Source organism: Zosterops lateralis (assembly GCF_965231275.1).
Source record: "Zosterops lateralis genome assembly, chromosome: 3".
NCBI lineage: Eukaryota > Metazoa > Chordata > Aves > Passeriformes > Zosteropidae > Zosterops > Zosterops lateralis.
Genome location: NC_139764.1, coordinates 70206732 through 70225132, shown reverse-complemented (window position 1 = coordinate 70225132; position 18401 = coordinate 70206732). Strand labels below are relative to the sequence as shown.

The window sequence follows — 18401 nt, the reverse complement described above, 5'->3', positions numbered from 1 at the left end:
ACCAGGGCATAGTATTTTATTAGGGTCTTATCAAAGTTGTGTTTAGTGGAAAGATCACTTACCACTTAAAATGTGTATTTTGCATAATCTTTTTAGTCATAATATTTGTTATGACATCAAAGCAGCTGTCTATGAAGAACCCTGTATTTTCCTGAACCTGTTCTATATAATCTGTAGCTCACACTGTTTTCAACTGAAGTAATTTCTCTTAACTTTATAAACCTTAAATTTAGCTAGTTCTTATATGTCTTCACTATCTATAATAGGCATCTCCATGCTACTGCACTGAGGTACTTGTCTGAGCCTTCAGAGTACCTAGAATAACACGTCAGTTCAAAACCAAACCAAAGCATGGTTCTAAAGCAAGTCTCCTCACCAACAGCCATGTCCAATTGTCTTGAGCTCTTGCATAGGTGATCAGAGCAAAACAGCAGGGTTCATGTTTATTACCTGAATTGTCTGGTAAACCGAAGGATCAAATCCTTTAACAGTCACTTCTCGGAAAACTCTTGGCTCCAGTTCCTCTTTGGTCAGATCACAGTGATATATAATACCTAAAATACAGAATATAATGCAAGCTTGTCAGCTTAGTAAATATCCATCATTGAAAAGATGCCAGTTAGGCTCTGTGATGAAGTCATGAATGGTAAAGGTAACTCAGCAAGGTGAAAAACAGTAGTTCTGGACACATTTTTTAATTTATTATATAATTTAACACTTACATAGATACATTTCATCTAGGAGGGTGCACAGGCTTTCTGTGCAGAAAGAGTAATTCTCACCGCTCACAAAAAGCCAGGGGGCTTAGGCAAAATAGGGGAAAAAATAGTTTACATAAAGTTAGAAAGGACTTATTGAGAACAATAATGTTGGAAGAAAGAAATGTAAAGTCAAATTTGAAACACTCCCTTTTAGATCCACCAGACTGAGAATAAATGTATCAAGAATTTCACTCAGGTCAACTATTTTATTCTTATGATAAAATATTTGAAATTAAAATTCAAATGGCCCAGACAACAGAAAGAGCTAAACATCCACTTGAAATTGTGGCAGACTAACACAGGTTACCTATGGAACTGAATAGAATCTGGTTTTAAGTAATTACTTTTACATCCTGATCCTGAAGGTTTGAAGACAACTTCACTTTAGTTTAGTTACAATTTTAAAAGGATTGTGCACATGAGAAAACTTATGTCTATAAATAGTACAAAACTTCTAGATTGCAGCAGAGGCCAAATCACAAGGAATGCAGGTACCTAGACACTACACAGATGTCTAATTAGACAAGAATAATTTTACATTTAAACTATAAAACATATTTCCTGTCATTCAACCCTAATAACATTTGAGTATATGTCATACAACGTGGCTACCCTGTTTGCACACTAGTTAACATACTAAAACCTCCTAATATTCATGCCTGTACTACAGATACATGTGATACATAAACTAATTTGAGTGTTAATTATTCTTTGTTTTTCTCCTTTACAACCACGTGGTCCCTGCAAAATTTGGAACATATATTAGGGAAAAGAACACTAAAAGGTATGGCAGTAAGCACTTTACTGGGATCCTCAATGTAATAAAGCTAACCAAGGTGGACAGGATTTGATTGAAAACCTGCTGTATTGTGTGCATTATAGATACATTCAGGAAATAGAAGTAATTACTACAGAGGTTAGAACTATAAAAATTCATACTGACAAAAACATAAAATAATGAGGAAACTTATCTGATACCAGGGAATTGCCTCTTTAAGTTAGTTTTATAGACTGGAAAATCAGGCAGATAGAGATTGGTAAACAAATGCAGATGTAAACTAACATTTCTGGCAACTGATAAAACCCTTTTTCCTTAACAGTGAATTAACAGTGAATTGACTAGGACTATCCTAGTCTACTGGGATTTTTTTTTTTTTTCATTTATCATAAAATGACTAGCAAGCCTAATCACCTTGATAGGTGCAAACCAGCATTAAGGCAGCATTTCCCATGAAGATCAAGATCCAGAAAATGATGTGGAAGCTCAGTGTAAGGCCATCCAGGCAGCAGCAGCAGAGCAGATGTTTTACACACAGGCAGCTGCCCAAGCTGGGTAATGTCCTGGCTAACACTGCACACAGAACAGGCAGAACTGCCACATCCTAGCAAAGCATATGACGAAGAGTAAGCACAGTCACAGACTGCATTTCCAGAGCAAATCAACCTAATGTTACAATAATGTGCAACTCAAACCTTGCTACTTCATCTTGTTCTGTTATATTTTTAGTGTCACAGTAGTTAAAATAAAAAAAAACCTGTAATATTTTCAACTGTTTTGCTAGGTGCTAAATAAATGCCAAATGTCAGAGTGGTCACCTAAGCATCTGACTAGAGTGGACAGAGATAACCATATTTTTCAGGGAATAACAAAAATTATTTTATGGTGTCAATATATATGGGTTTAGAACTGCTTTATTCATTGTTTGGTAAATATGTTTGTTATTACTTTTGTTATCGGTATTAAACATGAGTATGTTAATTTGTTTCTCATTAGAAAAAAGAAAAAAAGAACAGTCCAACTTAATACAGGAGAAAATTATATTGATTTTCAATAGTAAAGTAGGGATATCTAGGTTAACCAAGAATCAGCCCCATACGTTTTGTATGATTATTCCACTGCTGAGGTGAATGAGGTGAATGGAGGTTGCACACAAACTAAAAAGGATCCATAAATCTACCTAAAAATTATCTCTCTGGTCTGCTTTCCTCATTCTTTTCTTATCCTTATACAATCTACCTACATTTCTTACCTCCTCTTTTTTTTCCAGATTCCAGGTCACTCTGCCCCAGCTAACAGAGCTATGCCATAGTGAATTCTTTGTAGATGTTAAGCAAATGAATGAAAAGGAGAAAAATAATCTGCCTGAGCAACCAGCAGGCAGAGAGAGCAGCTATTGCTGGCCAGCTGGAAAGTCACTGGCTAAAACAGATCCGGGCTCTTTCCCTACCGATTTTTAGCAGTTGCAGAGACTCTACTGGTTCTGCTAACACAAATGGTGCAGGCCTGTAAAACCGGCAACTTCTGGCCCACAATGTGGGTGAGTGAACTATGGACCATCAAGCTGGACGTAGTTAGAGATAAATGCAAGTGTCCTCAAGCTACTCTCCAGCTGCAATGGCTGCAACTATCTGAATGTTTAAAAGAGGAACTGAAAATATATTTTTGTTTATGTCAACAGTAAGATAATAGGCAATTCATCACACTTCTTATCTGGTATGATTGAAACCTAATTTTGATAATTTGATATAATCCTTTCTAGCAAAACCAGCAAACTTATCTAAAGTATTTTACAGCCATTGTGCAATGTAATGCTGCTGTGCTCTAACTGAAACAAGCAAAAATATAGGTCAGATGCTATACGAACATTTTTTATCCCCTTAATTATACAAAACCTTGGAAGAAGGTAAAGATCCTGATGCCTATGTGCCCCTTCATATTTGAATCCTGTCTCTTGTATTAGGTATTTGATTGTTTGGACCATAAAGAAGAAAATAAAAGTGGGAACAGTAATTACATTTTCTTATCATATACTAGAGTGAAACTGTATAGAAACTATGCAAAATCCTAGAATATTACTGTTTTGCCACACCTGGATTATGCAATGCTTTGGACAGCTCCAGCTTTGCAGGACTGTACAAAGAAGATTCCTACAGCAATCCAACAACACCAAATACTGTAAGGACAGATAGTAAGGATGCCCAAATAAGGCTCTCCATAAATGAATCATAAAACTGTCAGAGAACAATTTCCGTGACTTTTATTAATGTTCTTTAAAACTGTGATTAAAAAAAATCACATTAAACACAATAACAATTATCTTTTACTGAGTTTTTCACCTTTTATCTTGCTGTATGAAGCAAGAACTGTCAGAATGCTACGATTTTATCTCCAGTACAAGTCAGTCTTGAGTCTTAATGCAGGTGTCTCAAATACTAGTAGGCACATTATTTGATGGATCAAATGCTTGATGGATCAAAGACAGATATATTTTTTGTGCCCAATCACTGCTAACATGGGTGGAAGCAGTTTTATACCAATACACCAAATAATTACTAAACTACAGAAAATGAGAAAGATGCTGTTCTCAGGAAAAGGAAAATAGCATGAGACAAAAAAAAAAAACCAAAACAAAACAACAAACTTACCTGGAGATAAAAAGGAAGTAAACTGGTAGAATATTTCAGTGTCCTTCTTTTGGCCACTATATCCCACAATACTACCAACTTCTAGGGGAAAAGTCTTGAGATGTGCACCAGTGGCTAGGTCATGAAGCTGCAAGATATTCTTCACATCATGCAGGTAGCACAAAACCAGGAAATTGGATCTCACACAAGCAACCCATTCTGCAAGTGTGGAAAAGAAAAACAAAGCCATGAAAAATACAATTAAAAAAGTAAGAAAGAAAACAATCAGACATATTCTGATCCTAAAATTCTTTAGCATACCTAAACGCATGCAGCAAAATTTCTGACACTGCCTTCAACACTTAAATCTTTGTAAATGAACCCAAAATAAAGTCTGACATTCTCTAGAAATGCATTAACCATGCCTCTTAAAGTAAATTTATGCAGACACAAGAATAAAGAATTGCTTAATCAATATGCTTATGCATTTGGGATATTTATAGATCAATACTGCTCTTAAATATCACATATTTCAATGCATAACCCAAGCAAAACATTTATCTTTGCCACCAATACTTATGGAAAGTCATGAAAATCAAAACAATCATTGATTTATACTCAAACTAAACTCATAAAGAAAAAATACGTGATCCCATATTGCACATTGAGGTATAGAACGTAGACATTACTATTTGTCTTGGTTCTATTGCTGAAGTAATCAGGAGACTACTCTTGTAAGCAAGTCCTACTGGGTGTAAGAAAAGGGCTATTTTGGGGTGATATTCTCATTATGCCATTAAAAACAGCCCCACGTGCTTATTCAAGATGCTAATGTTGCTGAACAGCATTCTCAAGACTGTAAGATAATTGGAGCAGGATGCAGCACAGTGAACTCAATCCAGCAACAGGATCCAGGAACAAATCCCTCTGCAGGCGTTCATTGCCTTTATGTCTCTCCTGGCAGTCCTAGTTCTAATCCCACCTTGTCTGTGCAGCTATGCAGGAATGAGAGCTTCTGCACCACAGAACTTTTCTCATCCTGACTTTGTTCCTTGGAATAATTACTAGACATATGTGAACCTTTATTTCATGGCATGATAATTTTTCAATTGGACTTTGGAAAATTAAAACAAATTAAAATAAAATACCTGGGCTGGCAATTTCTTAAAATACCTGTGGTTCTACTGACTCTCTCACTTCAGTCTCCATCTCTATAGCCTGTAAAGTGTAGAAACTCTGTGGAGCTCCAGTTCACCCACAATATATCATGTAACATATTCTCTCCTGTCTTCTGTGCCATTGGCTTTACATCTCTAGTGACAAGTCTATTTATTTACTCATACAGACATGAGAGAGTTAAAACATCTTAATCTTGCTCAGCATTTCTGTCATTTAAGAAATTACTTTGCAACAGAAGTATTTTAACTTCTCATCAATTTGCAAATTGAATATAAGCAAGATAAAATACAAGCAAAGTTAAAATTTAAAGAAAGTACCCTGAAGGAGGTAATGTGGGACATTTTTACTTGTTTGTAATACTAGGTGAGGAGGTGATTCTTATTCTCTTCCAACTACATAAACACAACTTCTTCTCTGACAACTCAGACTGGAAATCTAAATCGTGGGCAAAATACCAGTGTTGGACAATGGCTTTTTTTTATCTGCAGGAAGCAAAGAATGAGGAGATGGAACCAAATGAGCAAGAAATCTGAGGTAGGACTGACAAGGGTACACTGTAATGCCAAAGTAGTACTGTGAGATGGAGAGTTTAATGTGACAACATTGGAGTAAAAAAATGTCTGAACATGAGCATATAAAAACTAACAGAATTTCAGTTTTATGCCATTTTATGTTATTCACATCTTTCCAGTTTCTTCAAAGTCCTATAAAACCAAATAATTTGAATTCACAGAGTTGTAAAGACGACAGTCTTATAAATGCATCTTTGCATATTCAGGTTCCAGAATAAAAGTTCTGAGTTGTACGCTGTGCCCCTTCCATTAAGGGTAACAAGTTTTTTTGAACTGAAGGTCAAAATCCCTTATTCTGAAAGCATCCTATATGCTTTCATATAGAGTTCAAGTCTGTCACAACCCCCTAGAGCTCAAAGACCTTCAAATCCTTTTAGCTTGTTTCTGAAGGACCAGTGAAATGTAATACTTGCCTTTCTAGACATATGAAGCCATGTTTCATAAACATCTAAATAAAGCTTTACTACTCTCCTCTTCCTGAACAACACAATTCTTTTTTTTTTTCACCCTTAAACTTTCCAGCTCCCTCATGAGCTTCCAGTCTAAATTTGGGAATTTTCTAACCAAAGCCCCCAAAGAGAAGACTAACTGAAATTTCAGCCATAACCTGAAATAATAAGGTACAGCATAACATAACACTGTTTATAAATTAGTAATTGATGTGTAATTTTACCTCTAAGGTAGCTAAATTTTTTTAAGTGAGGCTGGAGAACATCAAAAACCTTGTAAATTAATAGTTCTATTCAATTACATATCTTGAAATACAGAATAATTCTTTTCTGTATACACAAGCAGAATATGTAGTAATTTAAATTTTTTTTTGCATTGTCACTGCACAAATTTTCCAACATTTTTACGTGGTTTATTAACACAAATGTGAATTTAAAAGTTATCATCCCAATAGTAACACACCTTTTTTGCATGCAGAATTATTGCCTCTGCAATAAGTATGAGATGCCATGAACACCATTGGTATTCTCAGCAACATCTATAATTAAAATGTCCAGTTTTACTCTCAAAATTTCTTGAAAGAAGTTTCATAAAATGGATTATAAACACTCTCAGATCGATTTCAAATGTATATAATATATAGCTTTGCCTCAACAAAAAAAAATTAAGGGGTTTTTATTTTAAAATTATGTTGTGGTGATGCTTTAATTTCTCACTAATTATTTGATTAAGCAGTTCTGCTTAATGGATTTTTTCATTAAGAGCTGATGTACATTATTACTTTGACTTATATACTTATGAAGAGGTATTACTCTTTTTATTAAAAAGATTCAGTTGCTCAGGACTAAGGCTGCTGGCTTATGTGGGGATTTCTGCTACTAAGGAACTTGCCCAGGAAACAGCAGTATCAACTCTCCATCACCTCTTTGGTTTACAATTAGATGCTTTCAGGTGAAGATAACAGATGAGAAGTCAATGCAAAATGTTTTTAAAACATTCAATGAGATTTAAGAACACATCTTCTATGTACAGTACCTGTATTATAATTGGTTTTGGTGCATTGCTAACTGCCTCCAAAACTTACAGTAACGGCAGCTACAAAGAAATGCAAAAATCAAAATAGAGCAAAACATTGAGGCAGACTTGAAAGACCAGAAGAAAAAGAAAACACTAAGAGCCAACACTTAGATACACAGCAAGGTAAAACAATGCTGAATTATTAACAAGAGATAGTTTTTGACTGCAAGCTTTGAGTCTCTGGTATTCCCATGCTCAGCACTGAGAACCACAGATACTGTTGGTGTCTTGCATTAGCAGCCAACATTTTGGTTTTGCTCATGCGCTGCAGGATGCATCCTGCATGCCTCTGTATTTCGTAGAAACTTTTAAGATGGCATATTTCAAATCTCCTGTCTAAGCCTGACACCACTGCTGTAGGCACCCTTTACAGACAAATGGGGAGAAGAAATAAGCACCTTTAGAGTGCAAATGAACCATTTATTTTGGACACCCCATTCTGGGATACTGTGAATTACTTGCTGAGCAGTTTCACTCACACAAGTACTGTTTTTTAAAAAGCTAACTATCCAAAACCTCTCCAGTGTATAGGTCAATTTATTTTCAGTTAATACTGATGAACAGAACAATTACTCTCCTGGTTACACCTAAATTTATCAATCTACCTACTTCCAACATCCATCAGGCACAGGATTTCTATTACTACACAATAAATACTAAGAGGATGCCTTCTCTAACCTGAGCATCTTGCTTCAGGCATCAGAGAGAGATGAACACACTTGGCGGCAGTCCTGAGTACTGAAAGCAGGTGTGAAGAATTATCCTTGGTATTGGCCAGTTCTGTCTGAAGAGGACAGTGACCACCCTGGTGACTAAAATAGGTTATACACAATTCTTCAATAGCTAAATTTGGCTAGAGGCTGTACTTCTTAACAAGGCCAAGAAAACTGAGCTAAACCGTGCCTAGAACTTCTAATTCAACCTTCCAGAAATTCATACACTGCTACTTTCCAAAAAGTCTTTTTTATTATTATTATTATTTTGACAGCTGTAATTAGTCACAAAGCCACTAACTTGGCATCTGCAATGTTGCTATGAACAACTTTTTGAAATAGTGTCAGGGAAAAAAAGGGTTGAATCCTCACACTAAACATCTGTGCTACTAATCTTAATGACTTAAAACAGTTTTGACCTTTCCTTTCTGCAGCAGTAACTACAGCATGTTAAGTGTCCGAAAGTACAAACATACTTTGACAGATGCAGGCTGAAATGCTGATGGAGAACACCACACTAGAAGAGCCAAGCAGCCAGAGAGCTTCAGCAGGAATTGCTGAGTTACTTGATGAACACTGTGCTTATGCATCCACTCAACACTTGTATTGTTGAGTGAGAGTAATTCATGTATTTTAATGGATGGTCAAAGCCGTAGCTGCAAGACAGACCTGGAAGGTCATGGTGGTTTTCCTGGTCATCAAAGACAGTGACAATAAACCTCAGTGTTTAACAGGTACCAATGCTGATCCCAACTAGAATGACCTGTAACCATCACTCAAGGCTACTTACGAGTAGACTTGCAGGTAAAGTATGAGCAATTTACAGAATAGAACATGAATAATTCTGAAACATGTAAGAAAATGTTGACATGCTCTCACAGTATAAAATATATATCTTCTCACTGAGACGCCATCCTCAGTGGCAGCCTGCCATATTAAAGTTAATGGGAAAGCTTCTACCAATTTCAACAAATAAAGGATTTGGTGCTCCTTCCATACTTTCTCTCCTGGCTTTACTACAGTGCCAAACCAAAAAATTCCACCTGCAGTAACTCACCTCCCCATCTCCTAAGCATTTATGAATTAATTAGCAGGTTAAAAGTATAAATAAAAATACTATTTTGCACTTGGGAATTGTAGCTGAGGGAAGGGAAGCATTTTACATGCACTGAATTTAGGTATGCAGATCTGTACAAGCTACAGGGAGCACTACTAGCTTTGCCTCTGCTTGTTAAGTGGCCAACTGAGATTCAAGGAATTGTTCAAGACTCTCTCCTCAGCTACAACACATTCAGGAATATGTCTAAACTCCTCAGCCCTCCTTACTCAGGAGATCTATTCTGCTTTTCACTGCCACAAGGAAAGGGCTGGATACTAACTGCTGCTGTCCAGTTGCCCTACTCTATCAGTACTGGCCACTTTGGGTGCAGTGGGGGGTGTCACAGTTCTCAAAATGAATCATTTAACCTTCTAAACCCAGCAGGTTTATCCTGTGCCTTAGAACTAAGGTTGCAGGTCTGCTATGGTCAGTTGGCATGTATGGTTTCATAGCTGCCTTTCAATTCAGCACACTTCTTGCAGCTGCAAGGTCATTTAAATGACAAGTTCAATGTCAGATGTGAATCTCTCCTTTGGTTTTATTTCAGATTCCCTGAAAATTGAAACTAACACTTTATAAACAATCTCCAAAGGGAAGGAAATTAGTCTCATCATACTACAATATGCTTTGAGGTGCCCTCTTCAATTTCCTTTTAAAATAGCTGTCATTTATTTCTTCCCCTCTTCTCAGAGAGTAGAGATCTAAATTTACCTCATCTCTGTGTAAAATCCCTGCTGACAGTTGTAAAATGAAGTGCATGTACAACCTCACTGCAGGAATATGCTTGATTTTTCCCTTTATTTCCCAAATTATCGCATTTATAAACAGTTCTTGAAAAGGAAAGGGTCAAAGCCAATAGAAAAGTCTATCTTAAAGAATATGTTGAGGAAACCAAATGACATTCACAGCAACATGTACACACACACGTGTTTATTTCTTGGTTAGACTGTATCAGTTGTAGCATCTTTCTAAGAATACAATGGTACTTTGTGGAACATCTCTTCATGCCAGTGATGGACACTGGTAGAGATTTTGTTCTCAATCCTGAATTTATTATTTGTAAATAAATCTATTTCTGTAACTGCAGCTTTTATGAAACTGAATCTAAGTTAAGGCACAGAAATGAACAGACTAGGTCTTCAGGCAGGTCATAGCAGAGTAGGATCCATGTATCCCAAAAAAACACATTTGTGACCTAGGGTATCACTAACTATAATGCTTGTGAAGAAATACTAATAGAGCTAAATGACATCTTCTTAAAATCACTCCCACGTGTGAGTAAAAAGCAGCAATACCCATTTACCCTCTGAATCAGTGCTGTCTTAGCTTTTGGAGGAGCTTCATTACACTGTCATCTCTTTATCACCCAAATCAAATTCACTTGACTCCAAGGTTTCCAAGAAGGAATTATTAACTGTCATTGCTATAATTATGTCTTCCTTAACAAAGCTTGGATAGATTAAAAAAGCTTGACATGGAGACTGGCTTGCTTGCTGGTTACATTAAATGAAGGAGTGAGGTTTTTTATTCATTCAGGACTACAACTTCCTGATCGTGATAAAACTCCCACATACCTTGGTGCTAAGGATACAACACTAATCTCCAAGTGTCTATAAAACAAAGAAGCAATTGAAAAATTTAAATTTACTTTACCGTAAGATCTATGGTATAGATTTATTAAGATCTATTTAAAACTCATCTTTTTATGGAGACTCTTTCATTTGCTAGTTCAATCCAACTTCTTTACATACTGCTCCAAAAAGCTAAAGAGAGAAGTAGACACACGATTGCCTGTTCTGGCTTCACATTCAACTACAGTAAAAGATTAATGACACACAATATATTCCTGAAAGTCACCCTGATGTGGTTTTATATGACAGATTATGTCTGCTTTCAAGTGTTTAAGAGCTGAATACCTGTTGGGTTTACAGTCTAAAGGCCAGTGTCCTCAGCAAACCCATTCATCTGAGCTTTCAGTTTTTTTAGTGCAGTTCTTGTTAAGTCTGTACTGTCAAGGCTGTCATGCATAAGCCATTTAAATGAATGTTGCGTGCATTTTTTGTTTGTTTGTTTCTTTGTTTGTGCATGTACATGAACTCATCATGACTTTGCCTTTAGAATGAAACCAAAATGGAGTTGAGCTAAATACCTCAGTGTAGGGAAGAGCAGATCTGGCATTTATCTTACTGGAAAGGAATGCATAATCAGTGCTTGCAGAGCCACTGGTCAAAGCTCCTTTGGCTGCCTAGACCACTTTTTAGGTAAATCCACACATGCCAACCACATTTCATGCCACTCACACATTTCTGTCCCATTCTGTTTATACACTCACCATGTCCATGTGAATTCTTCAGTTTAGTCCCACTTTATAAACTTCTGCTCCTCATAACTTAGGCATAGCTTAACACACTGTCAGTGAATTTGCACATGACCAAAATTAAGACTTGGAAGCAATTTTTCACTGACATCTATTATTAATTCTCTGCTTAGGACTTGAAACATACTTCATTTAAGATGCAAACTGATTCTGATTCAAAAAGTTTCCAATCTTAAGAAAAGATTTGCGCCTCACCAAGCTCTAATTTGCTACATTTCCATTCACTAAAATTCTCTCCATATTTTAGACCCCAGTCATTTGCTACAATTCTGGATATGTTCAGAATCAACATTTATGTCACACTGGGGACGTGTAGGCTGTGGGAGAAATCACTTAGGACACATTGGGAACTGCAGGAAGAAATAAAGATTTTCTTTTAAAGTGACAAAAGCCTTAAGATGACTTTGGATTAGCAGTAAAATAGATTTGTCTCTGTGGAAAGACAGAAGTTACTGTATATGCACATATCAAATCATATACACAAAGAGAATTCTACTCATTCTACAAAGTAGCTCTTCACTGGAAAAGTAGCAAACATGAAGGAATTTGCATAAAAATTGATTAATAAAAAACCCCATTTTTTAAAAATAATTAATTATGTTAGTCAGATAAATCATAATTGTACCTTGTACTGTATGGAGAGCAAACTACATAAAGGTACATTAGGCATCTGTATAAAACAGCTAAGAGGAGGTTCTTCTGTATTATCTGAAACTATAAGCTTTCATAGAACTTTCTGCAAAATGATGAGATTAAAAAACCTCCATCTTTATTTTAATTATATCAAACCCAAAGATTTATGTTTTGAACTTGCTTCTATACTTTAAAAATTCCACACACTTACACCTTCCTGAGGCTTCTTTTTTTCAAGTATTGTTTACTCCACTTATTCCAGGAATAAAAGAAATCCTGTCTCAAGTTCTGACCAGTTCTGTTCAAAGCATGCTGCAGTACTGCCAGATTTGCTCTTTCCCTTTTTTCTGCTTACGAAGACCCTCTTGTTGTAATCCCTGACTGTCTAGTAAACATTTATTTCACTGACATGAAGCAGAAAAATACTTTCTCCCCATTTCTTACAAACACAGAATTAAAACAAGGACAGATGAAGCAACTTCACTAGGGCCACACAGGACGCTGGAGAGAGAGAAAAAGATATTCTGGATAACTTGTATCTCAGCAAGTCTTTTAATTGTAAACTTAAACAAAGTTTAAACACAGGAAAAAGGCAAGAAGGTCTGTAAAAGATCATGCAACAGACTAATTACTGAATTAATCTGGAAAAAGCAGAACCTAATGTCTTTAATTTAACATGAACTCTTACCTAGAACGTCTTTTTCATGTTCAGGGACAAGAACTTTCCATTTGGATTCCTCTGGGTCACTGAAGTCAATGTTGATTAACCGATAATTTGGAGAATGGCGGTTTGTCTTGAAAGTGAACACTGTTCCTTCATTGGTGACATACTCATACTCAGCCTCAAAGTTGTCTATCAGCTTCACCCATTGAAGAATTCCTGCAAGACCAAACACAGAATGTCAGCTCCACAAAAAAAACCTTTCAACACCTGAGGACAGGGCCTTCCTGACAATTGCTGTAGGCTCTTTCTTGAGCAGTGGCAGTGACCAGAAGCAGTACAGCTATGGAAAGGCACAAACGTGTACCAGGTATTAAGAACTTCCAAAGAATGCTCCAGATCGATAGGCTGCAGTGGAAAAATGCCAGTTCACAGACATGTTAACACAACTGGTTTGGAGGAATTTCTAGCAAAATACTGACAGAATTATGGCTTGTTTCACCAGCTTTCCTGAGGGGCTTTTGGAGAACTCAGATGTTTGCCACAGAAACGCTTCTCCCACAGTGGCTGCTCCGAAGCCGATGCTGCCGAGCACATCAGGCTCTTGTCAAGGGACTTCACAAGTGCTCCCTTCTACAGACTTAGAATGAAGGGCTGCAGCTGAGTTGAAAGATTGCACTAAGCTTTCAACTGCAATTTTATTTTTAACAGCTTTTCTAAAATTACTATTTAATTATAAAGAAATGTTTAGGGACTTCAGTTCCTGCAAAAAAATTTACTTTGAATGGAAAATTTTCCATTCTCCTTGAAAGCCTGGAACTTCCTGCAGAATAGAAATGATGCTATTGGAATGAGTACAATAAACTTCAACATGAGGAATTTCCCTTTCAATTCAGAAACAACATTCCCAAAATGCTGTTCAGCAGAAATTTGTCACCACCAAAGGACAACTACTGTTAACAAAAACATCTGAGTTTCTGAAGAATAAAACTGCATTTTGCCTATCAAACTCCTAGAATATCACACTCAGTAAAAGAAGTGGAACTTCTCTCAAAAATTAATTCCCTCAGTAGACTGTGGTACAGGCTAGGTAGTATTGACTCAAACTGAAGATGGGATTTTAAGACTCTACTGCTTTTCATTCACCTTTTCCCGTTTTGCAGTAGGTTGAGAGGCTAGTAGAAAGAAAAAGCAGCAAAGCTAGATAAGATATGTGATACACTTATGCCTACAACCAACCTATCATACAAACTTACTATTGCAATCATCATACATTAGCTATGCTGACAAATCATGATCCTTATTGATATGTGAAATTAAAACTCTTGTATCTTAAAATAACATTTAGTGCACTGTCTGCCTCTTTCCTAAAGCTACCAGTTGGGTTCTCGCTTTTAAGTATAAACAAAGAAGCTGTTCATAAATCTGATTGTGAAACTCTATAATGCAATGTTTGTATCAATAAAAAAGCATTTCAGCTTATTTTATACTATTAAAAGCTGAGCAGAATAATGCAAGTAGATCATAGCCAAGCTGCAATTACTGTAAACTTAAAAAAAGAAAAGAATAATTGAGGAAGCAGTGAGATGACTAAGGTCATTTAAAACCCATTAGAAGTAATAACAGAGTATAGTAAGGCCTGGTACATTCATAACGTTTGTATCTCTTAATGGCCATTTTGGTTTAAAGAAAACTTCCCTGTCTCTTCATGCAAAGTGATTAAATTCTACTTTGTGTACTCCTGTAATAGAAACTTTCCGGATAATGCAGACAACTTAGTATCCTCAGTTCTCTCAGAACACACTGTCCTTAAATTTTGATTTTTACCAAGATCCAAAGTTTTGCCCTTCTCAAGAGATTTCACGTTGAAGAAAAATCCTGCTAAGTCACTCCAGTTGCTGTGAGTTCCACAGAGAAAACCTGCTTTGATGCCCAGCAATAGCAAAGCAAATCCAGCCTACAATGAACTCTGACGAACACCAGTGAAACCATTTCAAGATCCCAAGTCACATGCACAGGCATTTTAGTAAATAAAAACTTTAACTGCAGAGTAAACCATAACAATACTGGAATCTGACAGAATAAAACCATCATACTGAAGTACAAGGCTTCATAAAAAGAAATCACCAGACTGTTGAAAAACTCCACTTTTTTAATGGTTAATGTGCACAATAGTTGTAGTCTCCTTGAGTACAACAAAACTGGGATTTTGTGAAGAAAAAGGACAATAACGTGACACTAGGGATTTATGTTGCTTCCTTGGAACTCATTAATCCACTCCTAAATGAGCAGCTTGTAAAAAAGTGAGAGAGTTCATGTTCTGCAGGGGTACACTTAGTTGTTATTAGACAAAAACAAGAGCATAAATCTTATTAAAGTGGCTTTTATGTAGTCCTAAAAAGGAAATATTGCGGATAAATTACCTCTAAACCACTATCTTACTGAAGTGGTTAAATATGCCAACATCTAATCCCAGATCAGAGGCAGTAACAAGGCAACTACAGGAAGCCCTTACATCAGACACATCACTGCTGTACAGGGAATGGGCTGCAGTTCTCCACTGAGAGGAAGAAATTCTTTGCAACAACACAGATATCAGCCATAAGAGGATGCTTCTTTATGGCTGGTTAGAGATGACCTAGTTGTGGCTGTGACTGAAAGGGGTATTCTAGCATTGCTTCAGATCCTCCTGCTTAGCCTTCTCCTTTGGGCTAGAAATAACAACCTGATGACAAATACAGGCAGTTCACTGGGCACTAATATGGCTGAAAAGTGATGGGGACAGACATCATTTCTCCCCACCTCATGCCAGTGGCAACACAAGGGACAGGCCCATACAGCTCACTAGCATGGTACTGCCCCCAGGTCAAGCACTCTGGTCTTGCCTCTCAGCAACACAAAGAACAGTGTGTCTGTAAGCTATGACTTCAAAAACTACTTGAGAAACAAGGTGAAGGATGGACATTCAGTCCATTCTTCAAAAAAAAAAAAGAGAGAAAAGAGTTGAAGAACTGGATCTTGATGAGACATTTACAGGTGTAAATGTCCTCTGAGAACAGCAGCCCTCTGAGAACATGTGTCTTAGAGAAGAATGAGAGAAGTGGCATTTGTATAGTCTAAGGCTACTCTTAACACCTGACATACTGAAAACTTCCCATAAGACTTAACCATACAATGAGACAGATTTATTATATACAGGAAAAGCATGACAGTTTCCTGTACACTGCTGCTATACTCTAAACCTTTCCCCTGCCAGTCATTCTATTAAAATACATTGTTGAAATGATACAGATAGTTTTGCCTATATGTTTTATACCAATCAGTTATTCATAATCACATAACTGCATTACAATAGGAACTGCAGACTGAATTCAGTGGACAATAAAGTCATGCCACACAGAAAGTCATAATCCTACAGAGCTATGCTTCTGCAAAAGATAAAAGCAATGTTCAGACAGACTTTTTAAATAAAGTTTTTGGATCCACAGAAGATCAAAAGAGATTTTTTTTTCAGTAAGCATCACAGAATAAGCCCTCAATCTTGTACTGGTCTCTGAACATAGTAAAGTATTGCATGGTCTGCTGAGAGCTCTGGGTGATGAAGCAGGTCTGTAACTGAATGATGACACCACCAGGAGAAGGAAAAGCTAATTTGAACAAATTGATAAGAGCATGAATTATCACAAGGCCTTGTTACCAATCCTCTTTAGACAGAAAGGAGAGTGGCTGAGTGTAGCGATGCATTTTCCACACCCAGAAAGTGTTTTCCATATAGAGAAAAGTTTAAGATCACCTTTTGCATTTCCTATAAGGAAAAGAACCCAGAAACTTCTTTGCAGTTCTGACAGAGATTGGCTCAGTGCCAGGACAAGAGAATGGATTGGGCTCCGAGAGTGTAACTCAGAGCCTCTTGGTGATCATATTGGCTGCAAGCCAGGCTACCCCTCCTAAAACATTCAGTATTTAGGAAGAAGTACAAAAGAAGTAAGAGGCTTTTTGGAGTGTTTTCGCAAGGTGATAGAGGTTTCTCGGACACTTGTGCGCAGCTTATCATTTGTTTTCTGCAACGTCGGTTATTTTGTTATTTTTCCTCATTAAACCTTTTGCTTTACAAAACACCTCTGAAGAGCAAGTCTTGCTAATTAATTTTAGCCACTTCTCTGCAAAGGCTGGACCCTCAGAGATTGACACATTAGCACGCAGTTTATAAGACTCTGGCCAGGTGCTAACCTGTATCAGCTGAGAGTCATTCACAAATGTTCTTGATACTTCCATGTTTCATGGTAAGGCAAAACAACCAATTAATGGCAACTAACCTCTTGTCTGTACCTACTGGAGAGACAGGGTTTAATGGTAGGGTTAACTTGATACTGGGAAAAAAAGTTTTCAAAAGGCAAACACTTGCATTTGGGTTTTTTCATGCGCTCTAACAGTCAAAATTATCAGGTGAAGAGACAAATGTTCATCTCCATAAACTCCATTCTGTTTTGTCATTTTCTGCAAGACAGCTTTTCTAGAAATAGGGCAGTGCTGAGAAAGCTCAGGAAATGAACCAGGAGGCTTGGCTTATAACAATAGGACAGGTTTTCTAACTCAAAGAAGGATGCCATATTTTCTTACAGTGCATATATCAGGTAAATAAACTTCTACCCAAGGAAAGATCATGACTTTTTAACTCCTATGTTTTCATAGAATCACAGAATAATTTGGGTTGGAAGGGGCCATCTAGTTCCAACCACCCTGCCATGGATAGAGTCACATTCCACTAGACCAGGTGCTCAAAGCCCTGTCCTATCTGGATTTGACTATCTCCAGGGATGGGGGAATCCACAACCTCTCTAGGCAACCTTTTACAGTGTTTCACAGTATTAATCCACACTAGGTTTTACATTCAATAGCAGACAGATAATCTCATGGTACATAGCATACATCAGATTGAAAGAGACTGTTTCAGGGCTCCTGTGGCACGTTCATAACTATTCTGGGAACTGAATGGCAAAGTCCATCACTCAGACATCTATTTCCACACCAGAACCTAATTTCTTTTTGAATCATGTAATACCCAGCTCAAGCCATTGTCCTGAGCAAGGCAGCTAGGCAAAACAACTCAGGTTCTTCTTTCTTCAAAGCCACAAATATTTGTCTCACTCTGGTCTCCAAAGGCAAGAGAGATTTTCAAACAATTTGGACTCTGTTTAAAAGCAAGATCTCTCTCTGTCTTGGGACCTGACTTCACTTACAAACATCTGAGGGAGGAAATACTGTAAAGGAGATATTAAGATGTTCCTTGAAAGGAATGCAACTTTTGTATTTGTATTGAGAGGATACCGCTCATTTTGCAGATGATGGATGACAGCTACTCAATGATCATGGAAAGTTAATGTATTTGCCATCTAAAATATAAATAAATGGAAGGAAGCAGTATTCATTCCTTTGAGTTAAAAAGTTCAGACATGTCAAGATATATTCAAAGA

General features: G+C 36.9%; 1 protein-coding gene across 1 annotated transcript in view; it reads right to left on the bottom strand.

Annotated features, from left to right (window-relative positions):
- The window catches only part of PREP (prolyl endopeptidase), an 87880-nt gene that overhangs the window by 33998 nt on the left and 35481 nt on the right, over positions 1-18401 (bottom strand). The window contains exons 8-10 of the mRNA XM_083856610.1: positions 12955-13146; positions 4188-4385; positions 451-554 (exon numbers count right to left, since the gene is read on the bottom strand). Coding sequence (XP_083712736.1) covers positions 451-554; positions 4188-4385; positions 12955-13146 — 494 coding nt within the window. The remainder of the gene's footprint in view (positions 1-450; positions 555-4187; positions 4386-12954; positions 13147-18401) is intronic.